This window comes from Stegostoma tigrinum, chromosome 21 (assembly GCF_030684315.1).
Source record: "Stegostoma tigrinum isolate sSteTig4 chromosome 21, sSteTig4.hap1, whole genome shotgun sequence".
Lineage (NCBI taxonomy): Eukaryota > Metazoa > Chordata > Chondrichthyes > Orectolobiformes > Stegostomatidae > Stegostoma > Stegostoma tigrinum.
In genome coordinates, this window is record NC_081374.1 from 23282358 (window position 1) to 23296228 (window position 13871).

The window sequence follows — 13871 nt, forward strand, 5'->3', positions numbered from 1 at the left end:
CTTGGAAGTTTCAATTTTCAGGGGAATTCCCAGTGAGCAAGTAGTTTTGACGCTTCCATATCCACATGAACCTTATGTGCAACTCCTGGCTATGTCATTCAAAAAGCTAAGGCCAGATGCTTATGCAGTTGAGACGCACAGATTTGTTTTATTTTAAATCATCATGTTTTGCAAGCAGAGTTATGGTAAACTACAACTTATTTTGCAAAATGATGTACCCCTCTTTTAAAGTAAATAAATTTGGTACCTGAGTCTATTTAAACAATTAAATTAATGTTTATGCAATGTGCTTTTGCAATTTATGCCTAAAATGCTGTTTCAAGTCTATAAAAATCCAAAGTGTAACACATATTTTGACAGTTTGGCATTTTTTGAGCCAATCAATCCTTTGTTTAGTTCAATCCACTGAGAAAAGGATGATATCATTTGAAAAATCCCGATTTGGATCTTTAGTGATGAAAGACATCTTGCCAACTGATCCCTAAAAATTCACCGCAAACATTTATTACCGTCTTATATTCCATCAGCTCCATTTGAAGCCGAGCAATCTCAGCTCGCAAGGCACTGATCTGCTGGCTGGTCTTATCTTGATTGACCACAACTTTGTTCTTGATGTTACGGGCTCGGTTTGCATATTTGAGAGTGTTCAGAGTTTCCATGAAGTCGCGATCTGAGGGGCTTATGCAAGCAATCATGACAGTTCGACTGTAAGGAATACAATAATTTTCAATCCCTTAGTGCAAGATATCATGGTCTTTAAATTCAAATGACTAGAATAGGACAACTTCTTTACGATTATCGCTATTAATGTGATACCAAAACAAAATTTATTAAACAGAAAAATCTGGAGTTGTCAGTTTAAAAATTAGAGTTCAGTGGATATCTATGCTACTCAATTAGACTTGAGGCTATTCACCAAGAATAAATAAAGGCACAACTAGACACAAACTTTCAAATTCGAGGCAGAGATTGCCATTCAGCCTCTCAATTCTGCTCTGCCTTTCAATAAGATTATGGTTGATCTCATTAATGCATAAACCTCCCTTTCCTGCCTACCCTAGATACCCTTTGACATCCTTGTTAGTCAAGAATCTATCTCTGCCTTAAAAATATTAACATTAACCTGCATCCAAAACACTTTGCGAAGAGTTTCCACATAGTCACCTGTTAAGATAAACATTTTTTCATCATTGTCTTCAACAATCTCTTTCTAAGCAACTTAGTTCTAAACAATTTCAATCACTAAGTGTTACCATAAATTTGCCTCTAATGTATATAGTTGATAGTCTAACGATATTCAGATGACAGAAATGTAATTCTCCCAATCTGTATGTTGCTCAGAAGACAGCATTTAAGATACTTTATCGACTTTTAATTTGAAAACCTGCATTTTGAAACTGCTTTCAATCTACCAATATAAAGTAGATTTTCTTTTTCTGGAAATTTTATCTCACTGATGATTAAAAATAAAGACAGGTCTTTGCTTCCTCTATAGGTGTTTTTATCTTTGTACCTGTTTCCTCCCAGAGAGTCTTGTAGAAGCCTGGTGAGTTTGGAATCTCTGTATGGCACATGATGGCTCTTCTTACTTTGGTCTCCCAATGCACTGATGACATTCCCCAGTGACAGCTTTAGTCAAAGTTCAGAAGGAAGGAGAGGAGAAAAGTTAACTGCAAAGACATTTTTTTTTTACCCTCATTGTTAATTTAAAACTACGATTTTAATCAATCAATATGACACGTTATTTGGGGGTTTCTTCAACTAAGATTTGAAAAGCTTTCAGAAGAAGGGTCAACTAGACCTGAAACATTAACTCTGATTTCTCTCCACAGGTGCTGCCAGACCTGCTGAGATTTTACAGCAATTTTTGCTTTTGTTTCAATTTACAAATCTGCTGTTCTTTCAGTTTTTGAAAAGGTTTGTTGGCTTTGCTGTAAAGACAGTGGACCCATTTTGTCCTTTCACACTTATTTACACCTCTTTTGCTCTATTTTAACCACCATACCCTTTGCCTTTTGTTCTGGGAACTCTCAATCTGTTCCACTCACGCCTACTCCCACTCTTTCAACGGCATTAAATCGCCATTTTCCAGCCTTTTCAGTTCTAATGGAGAGACACTTTGGACTCAAAACACTAACACCATTTCTCTCTGCACGGATGCTTCCAAATCTGCTGAGTTTCTCCAAAATTTTTTGTTTGTCTTTCGGATTTATTCGATTTATTTCAGGACCTGTTAACAGTAAGATGCATTTCTACAAACTACATTCAGAGGAGAATGTTGTCTGTCATTTTAACCAGAAATGCAACATAATATAATTGTACAGCATTTATACCCTAAATTAACACAAAGTAACAATTGGAAAGGGGATGTGTTAATATAATGGTCCACTGGGTGGTACTATTCACAGCTACTGAGCAGTGCATTGCTAAACGACAATAGTTGGTAAATTGGAATACTCCTTAAGTTACAGAGGTGAGACAGAACAATAAAACAGAAATGTAAGGAAGATGTACGATTTCTAACCCACGAGAACACTGAATCAATAATGGACAAGCTATGAAAATATTATACGAAATTTAAGTGGTATCCACCACACAAAAAAAGGACAGGAAAAATATATTGTAGAAAAAAAATGTACCTGACTGAAGTCAGATGATACATGTTTCAGTTTTACCATGAAATTTGCTAAGTTAGTAGAATTTCACCCTCACTTTATATCTTCATCTTGCCTTTACCATGACCCATCATCTTTCAATAAATCCAATCTTCAAGTCACCATTGGTTTAGTCAAAGACAGAGTATACAGCACAGAATAATATTCAGAATACTCTCCCATCCTAAATGAAGGAGCAGTCTGAAATGGCTCCACAAGGCTGATATCCCATCACTTATTCTTTATTTACACGTGAACCATACTTGACACTGGTCCTGCTTCCTCAGAGCCAGCTCTCAGAGTAAACAGAGCCTCTGACACTCCTGTTTATATCTGTCAGCCAGGGCTCTCTGATTGAGGCTGATAACCTGGCACAATCAGGGAACTCCTATTCTATGAGGTCCATCTGGCTGACCTCATTAAAATCATTACACACTTCATTCAAAGAACACATTCATTTAGTTGTCAAGGCCCAGCACCATTAAAGCCACATGTTAACACATGAACACTCTAACAAGAATACCATAGTAATCTGAAACTGAAATTACCATATTATACCACAACTTAATTTTCATAGTAAATTAAATAACCTGCATTTCCACATAACAGTTTTCATGTCCTTGGGACAATCCAGAATATTATGCAGTTAGGAATGAGCGTCATACAATGTTGTTATTGGAAATTGCAGCAGTCTGTACAATTACACTTTGAAATGTTCAGGTTCTGTGGATATTTATAATGAGTTGATTTTTAAATAGCTCTTGTAAGCATAATATGGTCCTTGTCTTTTATTTGTGACATAAACCCTTATACTCGATGGTTGGAAGTATATTGGCAGCATCTTTTAAATGTGTTCCCTTACTGACTTCCACAGAACACAAAAAAACAAAAAAAAACTTAATGCCTATCAAGTCAGATATCACTCGAGTTCTAACCTCTCCATTATTACCATCAGCCTGGATCATAACGATCTGTTGTCATTTATTAATGTTGTTCACTCCCTTGAGTGTTTGTTCGTTGACTCCTATAACATTTAGTTGGAAACAAAAGCCTTCCTATGCTCAGCCAACAAAAGACAGTTGATATTTACTCCTTTTATTTAATCTATAATGATTTGTATCTACTTTGGGAATTCATTTATCTGCTTCCATTATTTTCAATTCCTCCTATACAAATCACCTTCAGTTAATAAAATAAATAGGTCAAAATCTTAAAAAGTAGAGTCATATGTCCTTATGCTGTGTATCACAAAGCAAAGCAGCTTCAGCTAACATGCTCTAGATAGTTTTATAGATCTCCTTAAGTTTCTTTATTTTAACTTGGCCATTGGCAAAAAAAAAATGAATAGATCAGTTAAAACACAGCTATGTTAAACTATTTCAAACTTGGAATCTAAATTAATTGAAAATGTCACAAAAATATATTAGCCTTCATTTAGCTTATAAGGCTTCCCTGCCATCACAGCACTCTGTTAGTTGGGATGTAGATGTCTTGATCTGGGGATCTGTTACTCTGGCATTCAGCATAAGCTGAAAGTGTCTGTTGTAGTGCTGGGAGATCCCAACCAAACTGGGAATGGGATGAATGCCTTTCAGACTGAAATTCCATTCATCCTGCTACAATTGTTAATGTCTGAAGTGCAGGAGCATGGTAGAGAGATGGAGCAGCTCATGAGTACTTAACATTGTGATTGAGAGATGTCCAGGATTATCACCTCTGGCTACAGGCGCATGTGAAGCTTTAACCGCATGATATTTTGACCACACAACATCTGAATCCCCGCTCTTCCTCTGTCTCTGAAACAATATACCTCAGTCCTCCCAGTTTTCCAATTTCCAGGCTGCACATCTCCCACAGGCCCTTCTCAAAATCTCCACTTCTATCTTCTTCCGTCATCTGACCCAGTTTGCCCTTTTCTAAGGCCCTAATCTCCCACTCATTCTCCATGAATGCCTTCAACGTCTATGGACACATGGCTCACTATTCCCCAGATCTCCAAGACTTTGATAGTGCGGGTGGAATCACTGGGTTAAATCCAGTAAATTATGCATTGGAGTCTTGTGTAATTGAAATGTGATCATTACCAAAAAACTGGATAGAATGGAGAGATGCTTACATAGCATTAATAGTCATGAAGAAAGTGTTATATCTCCAGTTCAGAGCTGTGGAAGCATTTAATCCCAGAGACAGAGCAGTTTCATTGTACTTTGGATGCTGGGTAAAGGGATCACCATTCCGTGAAAGCCAATTTGGTTACCCAAAGTCATCTTGTACCTGTCTGCATGTCCCCATTACTAATGGTTTTGTGGGTTAATGCATTGTTGGCTAACTGTGATATAATGTGCAAGTGATTGCAGTTTCAAGATGCAGTTTGGATCTATCACAAAAACACACTGAAGCTAAGTGTCTGCTTTTGGGTGCGCACAAATATTTACAGGTTTTATTCTAAATTATGTAATACTGTTCTCAGCACATGGCACACTGTGCCTACTGGGCTGCAGGCTGGTCAAGTGTTTGCAGCATTTTCCCAAAATAGAAAACGGTTCATGTGAACATACTGAAGAATTGCTCAGGACATTTTATCTTCTTATATTAAGGCCTTTCCTAAAATACCTGTTCTAGTAAGGTATGGGGAGTAACCTACAAGAAATGAGAGCAGTTTCACAGTTAACACGAAACAGGATAGGTGAGCATAAGACTAACTAAACTACAGGTGTTCATATATACCTAGGGAATAATTAGAATTACATAACAGGATTGTCAAATGATGGATTGAATAGTTATTAAAAGTTGGTTAAATTGCTTGTACATTAATCCATAGATAAACTGGAAACTATAAACATATTCGAAGGATCCCAGTATAGTAGGGATGACCGAGAAAAGAAAATGAAGGGACTGCGGATGCTGTAAATTAGGAACAAATAACAGAATTTGCTGGAAAAGCTCAGCCGGTCTGGCAGCACCTGTGAAGAAAAGTCAGAGTTAACGTATTGGGTCCAGTGACCCTTCCTCAGGGATGACTGAGAAATTGCAAGAGAAGAATCTCTGAAGATGGCAGAGGCGGTAGAGTAGGAGGTATTCAGGCTCCTGGGCTTGTCTGCTAACTCTCACGTGACCGGCTATATCTTACTTTTTGCTTTAATTTTATATCCTTTCTTTAATTTATGACTCAAAATTAATCTTTTCTTCTTTCTGTAGCTGAGGTGGTGGAGAGGGGTTGCGGGAAGCAGTTGAGTGGCGGATCTGATCCGTTCCTCGTAGCAACAGTGATCACAGCTTGAGCAACTCTTCCAGTGTTAATGAATTAGGGGTCTGTCTTTTCCTCCGGTGTTTCAGCAGCATCTGCAACAGCAGTGGAGCGAGTGATCTTGAGTGAATAAACTCTTGGTCTCAGGAGTTAATTTGGACGGTCAGCCGGGTACCTTTCGGTGCTGTGACCTCAGGGACAGCTTTGGCGGCTGCAGATTGTGGCAATATCCTGTAGCCGCTAAAGAAATCAAGAAGCCGTGGATGGAACAAAAAAAAATGACATTTGTCCTAATGTTAAATGATTTATTTCTTTGTATAATTTAAGTAATTAAAATGGTACTAGCTTATGGTGGCTTACTCACATTTTACCATATTTTTATAAATATATGTAACGATAAATGATTATACTGTTATAGTACACTATAAGAATGAGGACTGGGAATTGAGGTCTTATAAAAAATACAAGAATAGAGCCAGAAATGGGAATTTGCATGCATAATGCATGAACAGGCTGGGCATTCTTTTGCTTTAAAAGTTGACTGTGAAATCATCAAGGTCTTTTATCAAAGGTTCTGATAAAGTAGATGCAGAGACAGTTATCAAAAAATTCAAAATGGAATTGAGAGTGAATGAGAACACTTTGACAAGGAAGGGATCGAAGTGCATTGTAACTTGCATTTGGGGAGCTAATTGAACATATGGGGGTAAATGGAATGGGGAGTTGTGCTAATAGAGTTAGGTGACAAAATGTAGGAGGAGGATCAAGTGGAGCATAAACAGCTGCACAGCTGGTTGAAAGAATGACTTATGTCATTGCTGCATATTCTGTTTGATTCTATTGGGACTCTATTATGCTGGGATGTTGCTCAGACCCTTCAGCTGGAGTACTAGGTGAGCCTCTCACTGAGATTTCCTGTGCTCTTCACACTTGGCAACTACCTTTAGACTTTCTAGGCACCTTTGGCATGTTATAGGCATGTTATTTAGTATTTAACTCACTGCCATATCTCTTCCATACATGCTCACCTTGAAGAAGTTCTGCTCCTCAATCCAATGGGATTTCCATTCTAATCTCTCTTCTTACCCACCGACATTAATTTCACTGTCACTCCTGGTGTTTGACCAGGTATTTGCTAAAACTCGTTTCCACAGCATATAACATTCCTCAGTGACTGCCTCCAGTTCAGACTCACCCTACGTGGATTCCAACTGAAGTTTCATCCCTCATGTTTTGAATCCTCCCAGGATCACAGATATCTCCGTAATGCTCAACGTTCCACGGACAGCTGCTCTCGCCGCATCCTGAGATCCACACTCGGTGCCATGCGACACCAGATGCCCACTCTCAACCTCTCTCTCCAACAGCATTGCAAAGTGCTCGCTCAGGGCTGCACCACTCCGCAATTCCACTTCATCCTCCGGCTCATTTGTTGTGCTAACAAGAAACTTTTTCTTTTCCTTTCAGGCATCAAGGGCCTCAAGATGCAACAACCCAAAAATATACATGGCCTCTGGAACCTACTTCTCCTCCCCTTCCCTCTGACTCTATCCCCTCCCCAACGCCCCCCACCCCCTATTGGGTATTCACCATCCCTCCTAACCTTCTGCTCTCAAATATTGAACGCTCTGTATTCAGCAAAGGCCTCAACTTATCCCTCTGTGTCCACACCTTGACGAATTTCTGGCATAACATGACGCCAAACTGTTCTTCCGCCGTCGTTGCCTTCATGCTCATTCCTTAGGACGTTAGTCCTCTCCCTGTCCCACAGACCCCTTTGCCAAACTCCCACACTCTCCCTCTACCTGGACCCCTCTCTCCAGCCTTTTACCTGCACTCGCTCTGTTCATTGAGAACTGTCGACGGGACATTAGTTGCCTCAATTTCACTGCCCCTCTCTGAGGAAGCGTCACTGGACACAAAACGTTAACTCTGTTTTCTCCTTCACAGATGCTGCTAGACCTGCTGAGCTTTCCCAGCAACTTTGGTTTTGTTCTTGATTTATAGCATCCGCAGTTCTTTTGGTTTTCATGTTATAGGCTTGTTGTAATTAGGCGAGGTAAAGTTATGCACTGAAACATTGGCTGCTGTAAGTAGACATAAATAAAATGACAACATTGATAACAAAGTGTAGAGCTGGATGAACAGAGCTAGGCAAGCAGCGTCTTAGGAGCAGGAAAGCTGACATTTCGGGCGTAGACCCTTCATCAGAAAAGGGTCCAGGGCCAAAACGTCAGCTTTCATCCTCCTGAAATGCTGCTGGGCCTGCTGTGTTCATCCATCACTACACCTTGTTATCTCGGATTCTCCAGCATCTGCAGTTCCTATTATCTCTAAAATGACAACATCGCCCATTTTTGTGGTTCTAAGAATCTGTGGCAAGGCTAAATAAACGAACTTTAGCAAAATACAGACTAGAAGCTAGCATTTTGGCACCTGTCTTCCAGATTCTAAACTACAAATACAATAGTATAAAAGCAGTTATAAATAGCTCCAAAATTACATCAAAGGTTATTTCTGGAAGGAGGCCAATGGAATCCTCCATTAATTTTATACATTTTCAGTCTAATTCTCAATGGTGCAATGTAACCTCTTTACAGAGTAAATAGGATTCATCATTGATATGTCAAACAATTTCAGGCATACTGTGCAAAAGTACAATTTTGCCTTGCTCCTAATTGCAATGGGCCCCTATTTACTGCCATTTCAAACAGACTTCCCTCTCCACAGGTGAGAAGGCTTCTAGTAAGCTACACAATTAAGGCTTCAGAAGACAAAAACACTGATTCAAAAACAGTTTGTGCTATTAGTTGGTTTATATAAATGACCTAATGAAATGATTTGAAAATAAGCATTTGGAAGCAGTAGTGTAACACAGAAATAAAATAAACACGTTTCTATTGTCTCTTTTACAGGGTATCCCAAAGCATTTGACAACCAAACAAGTGTTAGTGTAAGCGAGATAATGGGAACTGCAGATGCTGGAGAATCCAAGACAACAAAATGTGAGGCTGGATGAACACAGCAGGCCAAGCAGCATCTCAGGAGCACAAAAGCTGACGTTTCGGGCCTAGACCCTTCATCAGAGGGTAATCATTGTTGTTACATATTGCATGATAGCAAGTTGTGCACAGTAATTTAATAATGACCACACATTTTGTTTTGCGTGCTGTTGACGTCCATAAAAATGCATCAAGAATCGAACCTTTTGTTTTACATTTCCTAAAGCTGGTTATTAATGAATTGCATCTTTGAAAAACCAAGTGGCTGTTTTTGTAGCTTTCCAAAATCTATACCAGTATGTCAGCTCCAGTTTACCTGGCAGAGAAAGTAAACTTGCAAGAATGCTGTCGGTGTAAGTCCGTATATCGAGTTTTGATACATATTTCTTTATATTTTCAATATGCAGCAACAGGTACAAATATGTAACAAAAACAGAAATTGCTGTGTCCACAGTTGTTTTTTTTGTTTAGGTACAAACATGTGCCTTGTATCAGTTCCTGTGCTCTGTAGGTGGGAAATCAAACAAGGCAGCCCAGCAATGTCACTCTGAGGAAATATAGTAGGGGCTTATTAGATATTAGGTTATGTATTTAGAACTGAATGCTGCACAGCTCCTATAATCTTGTTATAAGCATTTTGTCAAGACTTATTGTTAGATTTCTACCAGCATGAATCACAAAGGCTCAACAGGTCAATCATTATCAGAGTGTCAAAGTGAATTCTTTACAGTTAGTTCCACTACAACGCGTGTTTCATTAACGCAAATTAACTGTAATGCCATTGATGAATCATGAATGCTGTTTGGATAACACAAACTTTCTGAGATTTTCTATAGCAATTTCCCTACAGCATGATTTTCTATAGTGTGAGATCACACAAGAACACACATATTGTGTTATAGAACTAACTGCATTTCATTGATCTGAAACATAACCTGGCTGTTCTCAGCTATATCAAAACTACTGCATATATTGGGAAAGCATAATCGATGGGAAATGTAAAAGTTAATCAGTTTTGTTTTCCTACTTACCAGACCACAGTTGATGGAAATGCCTTCTTTGGCTCGCTCTCCTGTTGCTCCAGTGCGTTTTAGCCTCTCTGAACCAGCAAGGTCGACAAAATGGAATTTGGCTGTGAGTGTTTCATACTCATTCACTGGTTGTGATTCATGTACCACTCCATTCAGCTCACCATTTACCTAAGGTGTAGACAGGCACAGTGATACAAATACTGATTCAAGGACATTTTACTGAAAAAAATTGACTTTCATTTTGATAAATTTCACTTTTCATTTACATTTATTGTTTTACATATCACAAAGCTCTTCACCAATTCCTTTGAACCATACTTTGTGTCTGTAGGCAAATACATCAGCCATTTGCCAACAATGACCCACAAACGCCATGTCAGATAAGGTCTGTTAATCTGTTTTATTTGTTTAAGTATGAATGTTGCTCAGATGATGATGACAAGATGCCTAATCTTATTTGAATAATGACATGATATGGTAGATAGGATGGTGAAGGTGGCATACAGGATGCTTACCTTCAGTGGCTGGGTCACAGAGTAGAACAGCAGGGATGTCTTGTTGCAACTTTATAAAATATGGGTTAGACCACAGATGGAATACTGTTTACAGTTCTGGTTGTCACATTATTTGTAAGATTTGATTGCACTGGAGAGAGTGCAGAGGAGATTCACCAGGATGTTGCCTGGGATGTAAAGTCTCAGTTAACAGGAGAGACTGGATAGGTTGGGTTTGTTTTCCCAGGAGCAGGAGAAGCTGAATTCTCTCAATGTTCGGTTCGCCTCACCCTCTGTCCCTACTTATTCCAGAAGCCTCACCCCATTCCCCTCTCTGATGAAGGGTCTAGGCCCGAAACGTCAGCTTTTGTGCTCCTGAGATGCTGCTGGGCCTGCTGTGTTCATCCAGCCTCACGTTTTATTATCTGAGATTCATGGCAACTGGTCCACCATGGCTTGCAATGATTTTTCTCACATATCTTTCCACTTTTCACCATATCAGTTATGCAATTGGGCTCTCGTGCATCAATCTAGGGTAGTTGTATAGGGAGAGAGGCTGAAATGCTTGCCACTGCCAGGACATTTTGCTTTCACACCACTGCTGCCAAATTTTAGGCCCTGCTACACACCACTTCAAATGGTGCAATCCAGGAACCACCCTTCACACTGTGGTACTTGATCTTCCACATTCAAGATGTGGTGAAGTAGAGAAGAAAGCTTGCTCTTTGTTTTGCAGACAGGGACCTTGATGTGTTGGGGGATGGGCTGGTTGAGAGCAGGGCTGTCCTTGCTCCAGTCCCAGCAAGCCAGCCTGGACACAAACTGCAGTCTAGGACAGTGCTGTGTCCTGGATGGAAAGGAATGCCCAGCAATAGAGGAAGAAGATTAACGATCTACTGAGCTTCTCAAGGGCAACTGCCATCAGCTTCTGTCTGCTACCCCACACTCACAGTGCTAACACTCATCCAACTCTGCCACTGCACATGCATCTCACCTAGGCTCATGGACTGCAACTCTCACTCTTGCATCTATCGTCGTGTCCACTCAACCTTTCTCATCCATCTCATCCTTTCAAACTACTAAGTCTTCCTGTTCTCTATACCCCGAATTCACTTACTGAGGACACATTATTAATTCTTTTGTTCCTGCACCAGCATTAGCTGATCTTCTGCTGTTTCTACCATACTCCAACAAAAACTTTGCTTCACTGCAGGTTCCCTGTCTCAGGCCAATATCTTGTACACGTAAACTGAACTGTCTGTAATCCTCAGACTGTTTGCTCAATCGCCAGACTGCAAGAACATGCCTGGGTTCTGTAGGACCAAGCACTTGACTGACCATGGCCAAACTCCTCAACTGGAGCAGGATGAGCTTCTTGACTGAATGTGGCTATTTGTTTTTATTCACTCACAACATGAGGGCATTGCTGGCTAGGCAGCATTTATTGCCCATCCCCAATTGCCCAGTGGACAATTAACAGTCAACCACATTGCAGCGGGGTCTGGAGTCACATGAAGATCAGACCAGGTAATGATGGCAGTTTCTTTCCATTAAGGACATTAGTGAACCAGATGGGTTTTTCCTGACAATCGACAAAGGATTCAGAGTCATCATTAGATTCTTAATTCCAGATATTAATTGGATTCAAGTTCCACCATCTGCCATGCCAGGATTCGAACCCAGGCCCCCAGAACATTATCTGTGTCTGTGGATTAACAGTCCAGCGAGAATATCACTAGGCCAATGCCTCCACCTAAGATGTACTCCCAGTAGTATTCCTGCACTGGTTGCAGGTCTCCCTTCACCCTACTTAGAATTGCTCTCTCTCCCTTAACTTTCTTTTCTAGCCATTTGCTTGAAGTGCCTGCAAACCATTAGCTGTAAAAACTGCTGGTATATGCTGCAGGCATTGCATCGCATAGTGGCATATACATCCACCTGAGCATTCAGTGCTCCCCACTGGGACAAGCCGAGTACCTCTCCCTCCATGCTAAAAAGCAATCCGGCCCACAGAGGCAAGCAGCCTGTTACCAAACTCTAAAGACCTGTACACAATGAAAATAATACAATCCACACTGAGGCTGCAACCTTCAAATAAGCTGCAAAGTGAATGAGCACTAAGAAAAACTAATCGCAAGGAGACATACGTGTCTGTACCAGCAGAAAAGAATCCTAGGCATATACATGAGGTCCGTGTGTCCCCCAAAGTGCAAAGCAACCTACCAGAAGTGTAAAAATTATAGGTGTCCTTGAGCCCCAAAGCAAAGTGTTGAAATGGTGCCTGAATTGGTCTGGGAGGAGGGATGGTGAGGTGGTGAAGCTGGTAGTTTGCCAATGTCAGCATGAAAGGATGAAGGGTTGAGAAGGTTGCTGGACATGTTGGATGCGCAGTCATTGTTCTGAGGAAGCAGTTGGACTGGGCCAAACATTTAATGGTCTAGGTACCTACATTGGCTAAATGCCAGGAATTTGTGCAATATCTAGCTTCATGGTGAAGGGCAAGAGAATTAGAAAGTGGTGCATAAATTTGGCAAATCTTAGGCTTTAATGAGATGCAAATACATGGAAATAACCTCGCTGCAATGAAATAAGGACATTCTGAAGTTGCTATTTAAAGTTTGAGCATAAAATTAGGAATACTTTTCTTCACATTGAGAATTAGACAGTTTCATTCTCACTACATTTTCCCACCTTTCGTATCACTGCTCATGCCACACCACAGAGGGGAAATTTTGTCCATAACTTCTAACATTTACTGTTTAGAAACTCAATTGAAAAAAGTTGTCTATGTGAGGTACCAAGCCGTTACCTGTCCCAAGCAAATGTCTTCTGTGAGCTACCACCTTTGGAACAGTGGCGTATCAAAAAATACAACAAAATTTGGAAAGTTTTACTTAATTTAGTTTCTGTAAAGTGTACAACACAGATAAGTTGCACACATGGTTTTGTGTCAATTAAGAGTATTTAATGATCTCCAACTCACGAGAGAGGGGGTTAATTTTGATTAAAATCCTATTGGGGTTGATAGTATAGTTAACACAAAAACAACACTAGAGACACTAGATCACAAATGAATGGGATTCAGTAAAACAAAGACTTGATTGTTAAAAAGGGTGGAAAACACATTATGTGTTGTTATTTTGATGTGATCTGTTGTTCCTGTGTGGAAAGAGAGAGCTCGCTTTGCATTGTTCTCCCCTTTTAACAACACCAGATGACCACCAGACCCAGGGGTCTCTGCAATAAAACTGGTCCGTCAAATTCCTTGAAAGAATTTAAGTGGAAGGATCTTTTCTATGTGCTTACTGGCTCCTTTACATTTGATAATAGATGTTAAAAACCGGGAAAGTCTACAATAAATTCAAATCCTGAAACTTCAGAAGGTTTATAAAGGAGACCCTTAATATTCATTTGCTTCAGGTTTCACCAAACTATAAAATAAC

General features: G+C 39.9%; 1 protein-coding gene across 5 annotated transcripts in view; it reads right to left on the bottom strand.

Annotated features, from left to right (window-relative positions):
* kif21b (kinesin family member 21B) overlaps positions 1-13871 on the bottom strand; it is a 172058-nt gene that overhangs the window by 83005 nt on the left and 75182 nt on the right. For all 5 annotated transcript variants that reach the window (XR_009447008.1, XR_009447006.1, XR_009447007.1 and 2 more), the window contains exons 6-8: positions 9935-10102; positions 1514-1629; positions 510-705 (exon numbers count right to left, since the gene is read on the bottom strand). Coding sequence is in view for 1 of the 5 variants with exons in the window: in XM_048553218.2 (XP_048409175.1) it covers positions 510-705; positions 1514-1629; positions 9935-10102 (480 nt within the window). In the remaining 4 variants the exon portion in view is untranslated. The remainder of the gene's footprint in view (positions 1-509; positions 706-1513; positions 1630-9934; positions 10103-13871) is intronic.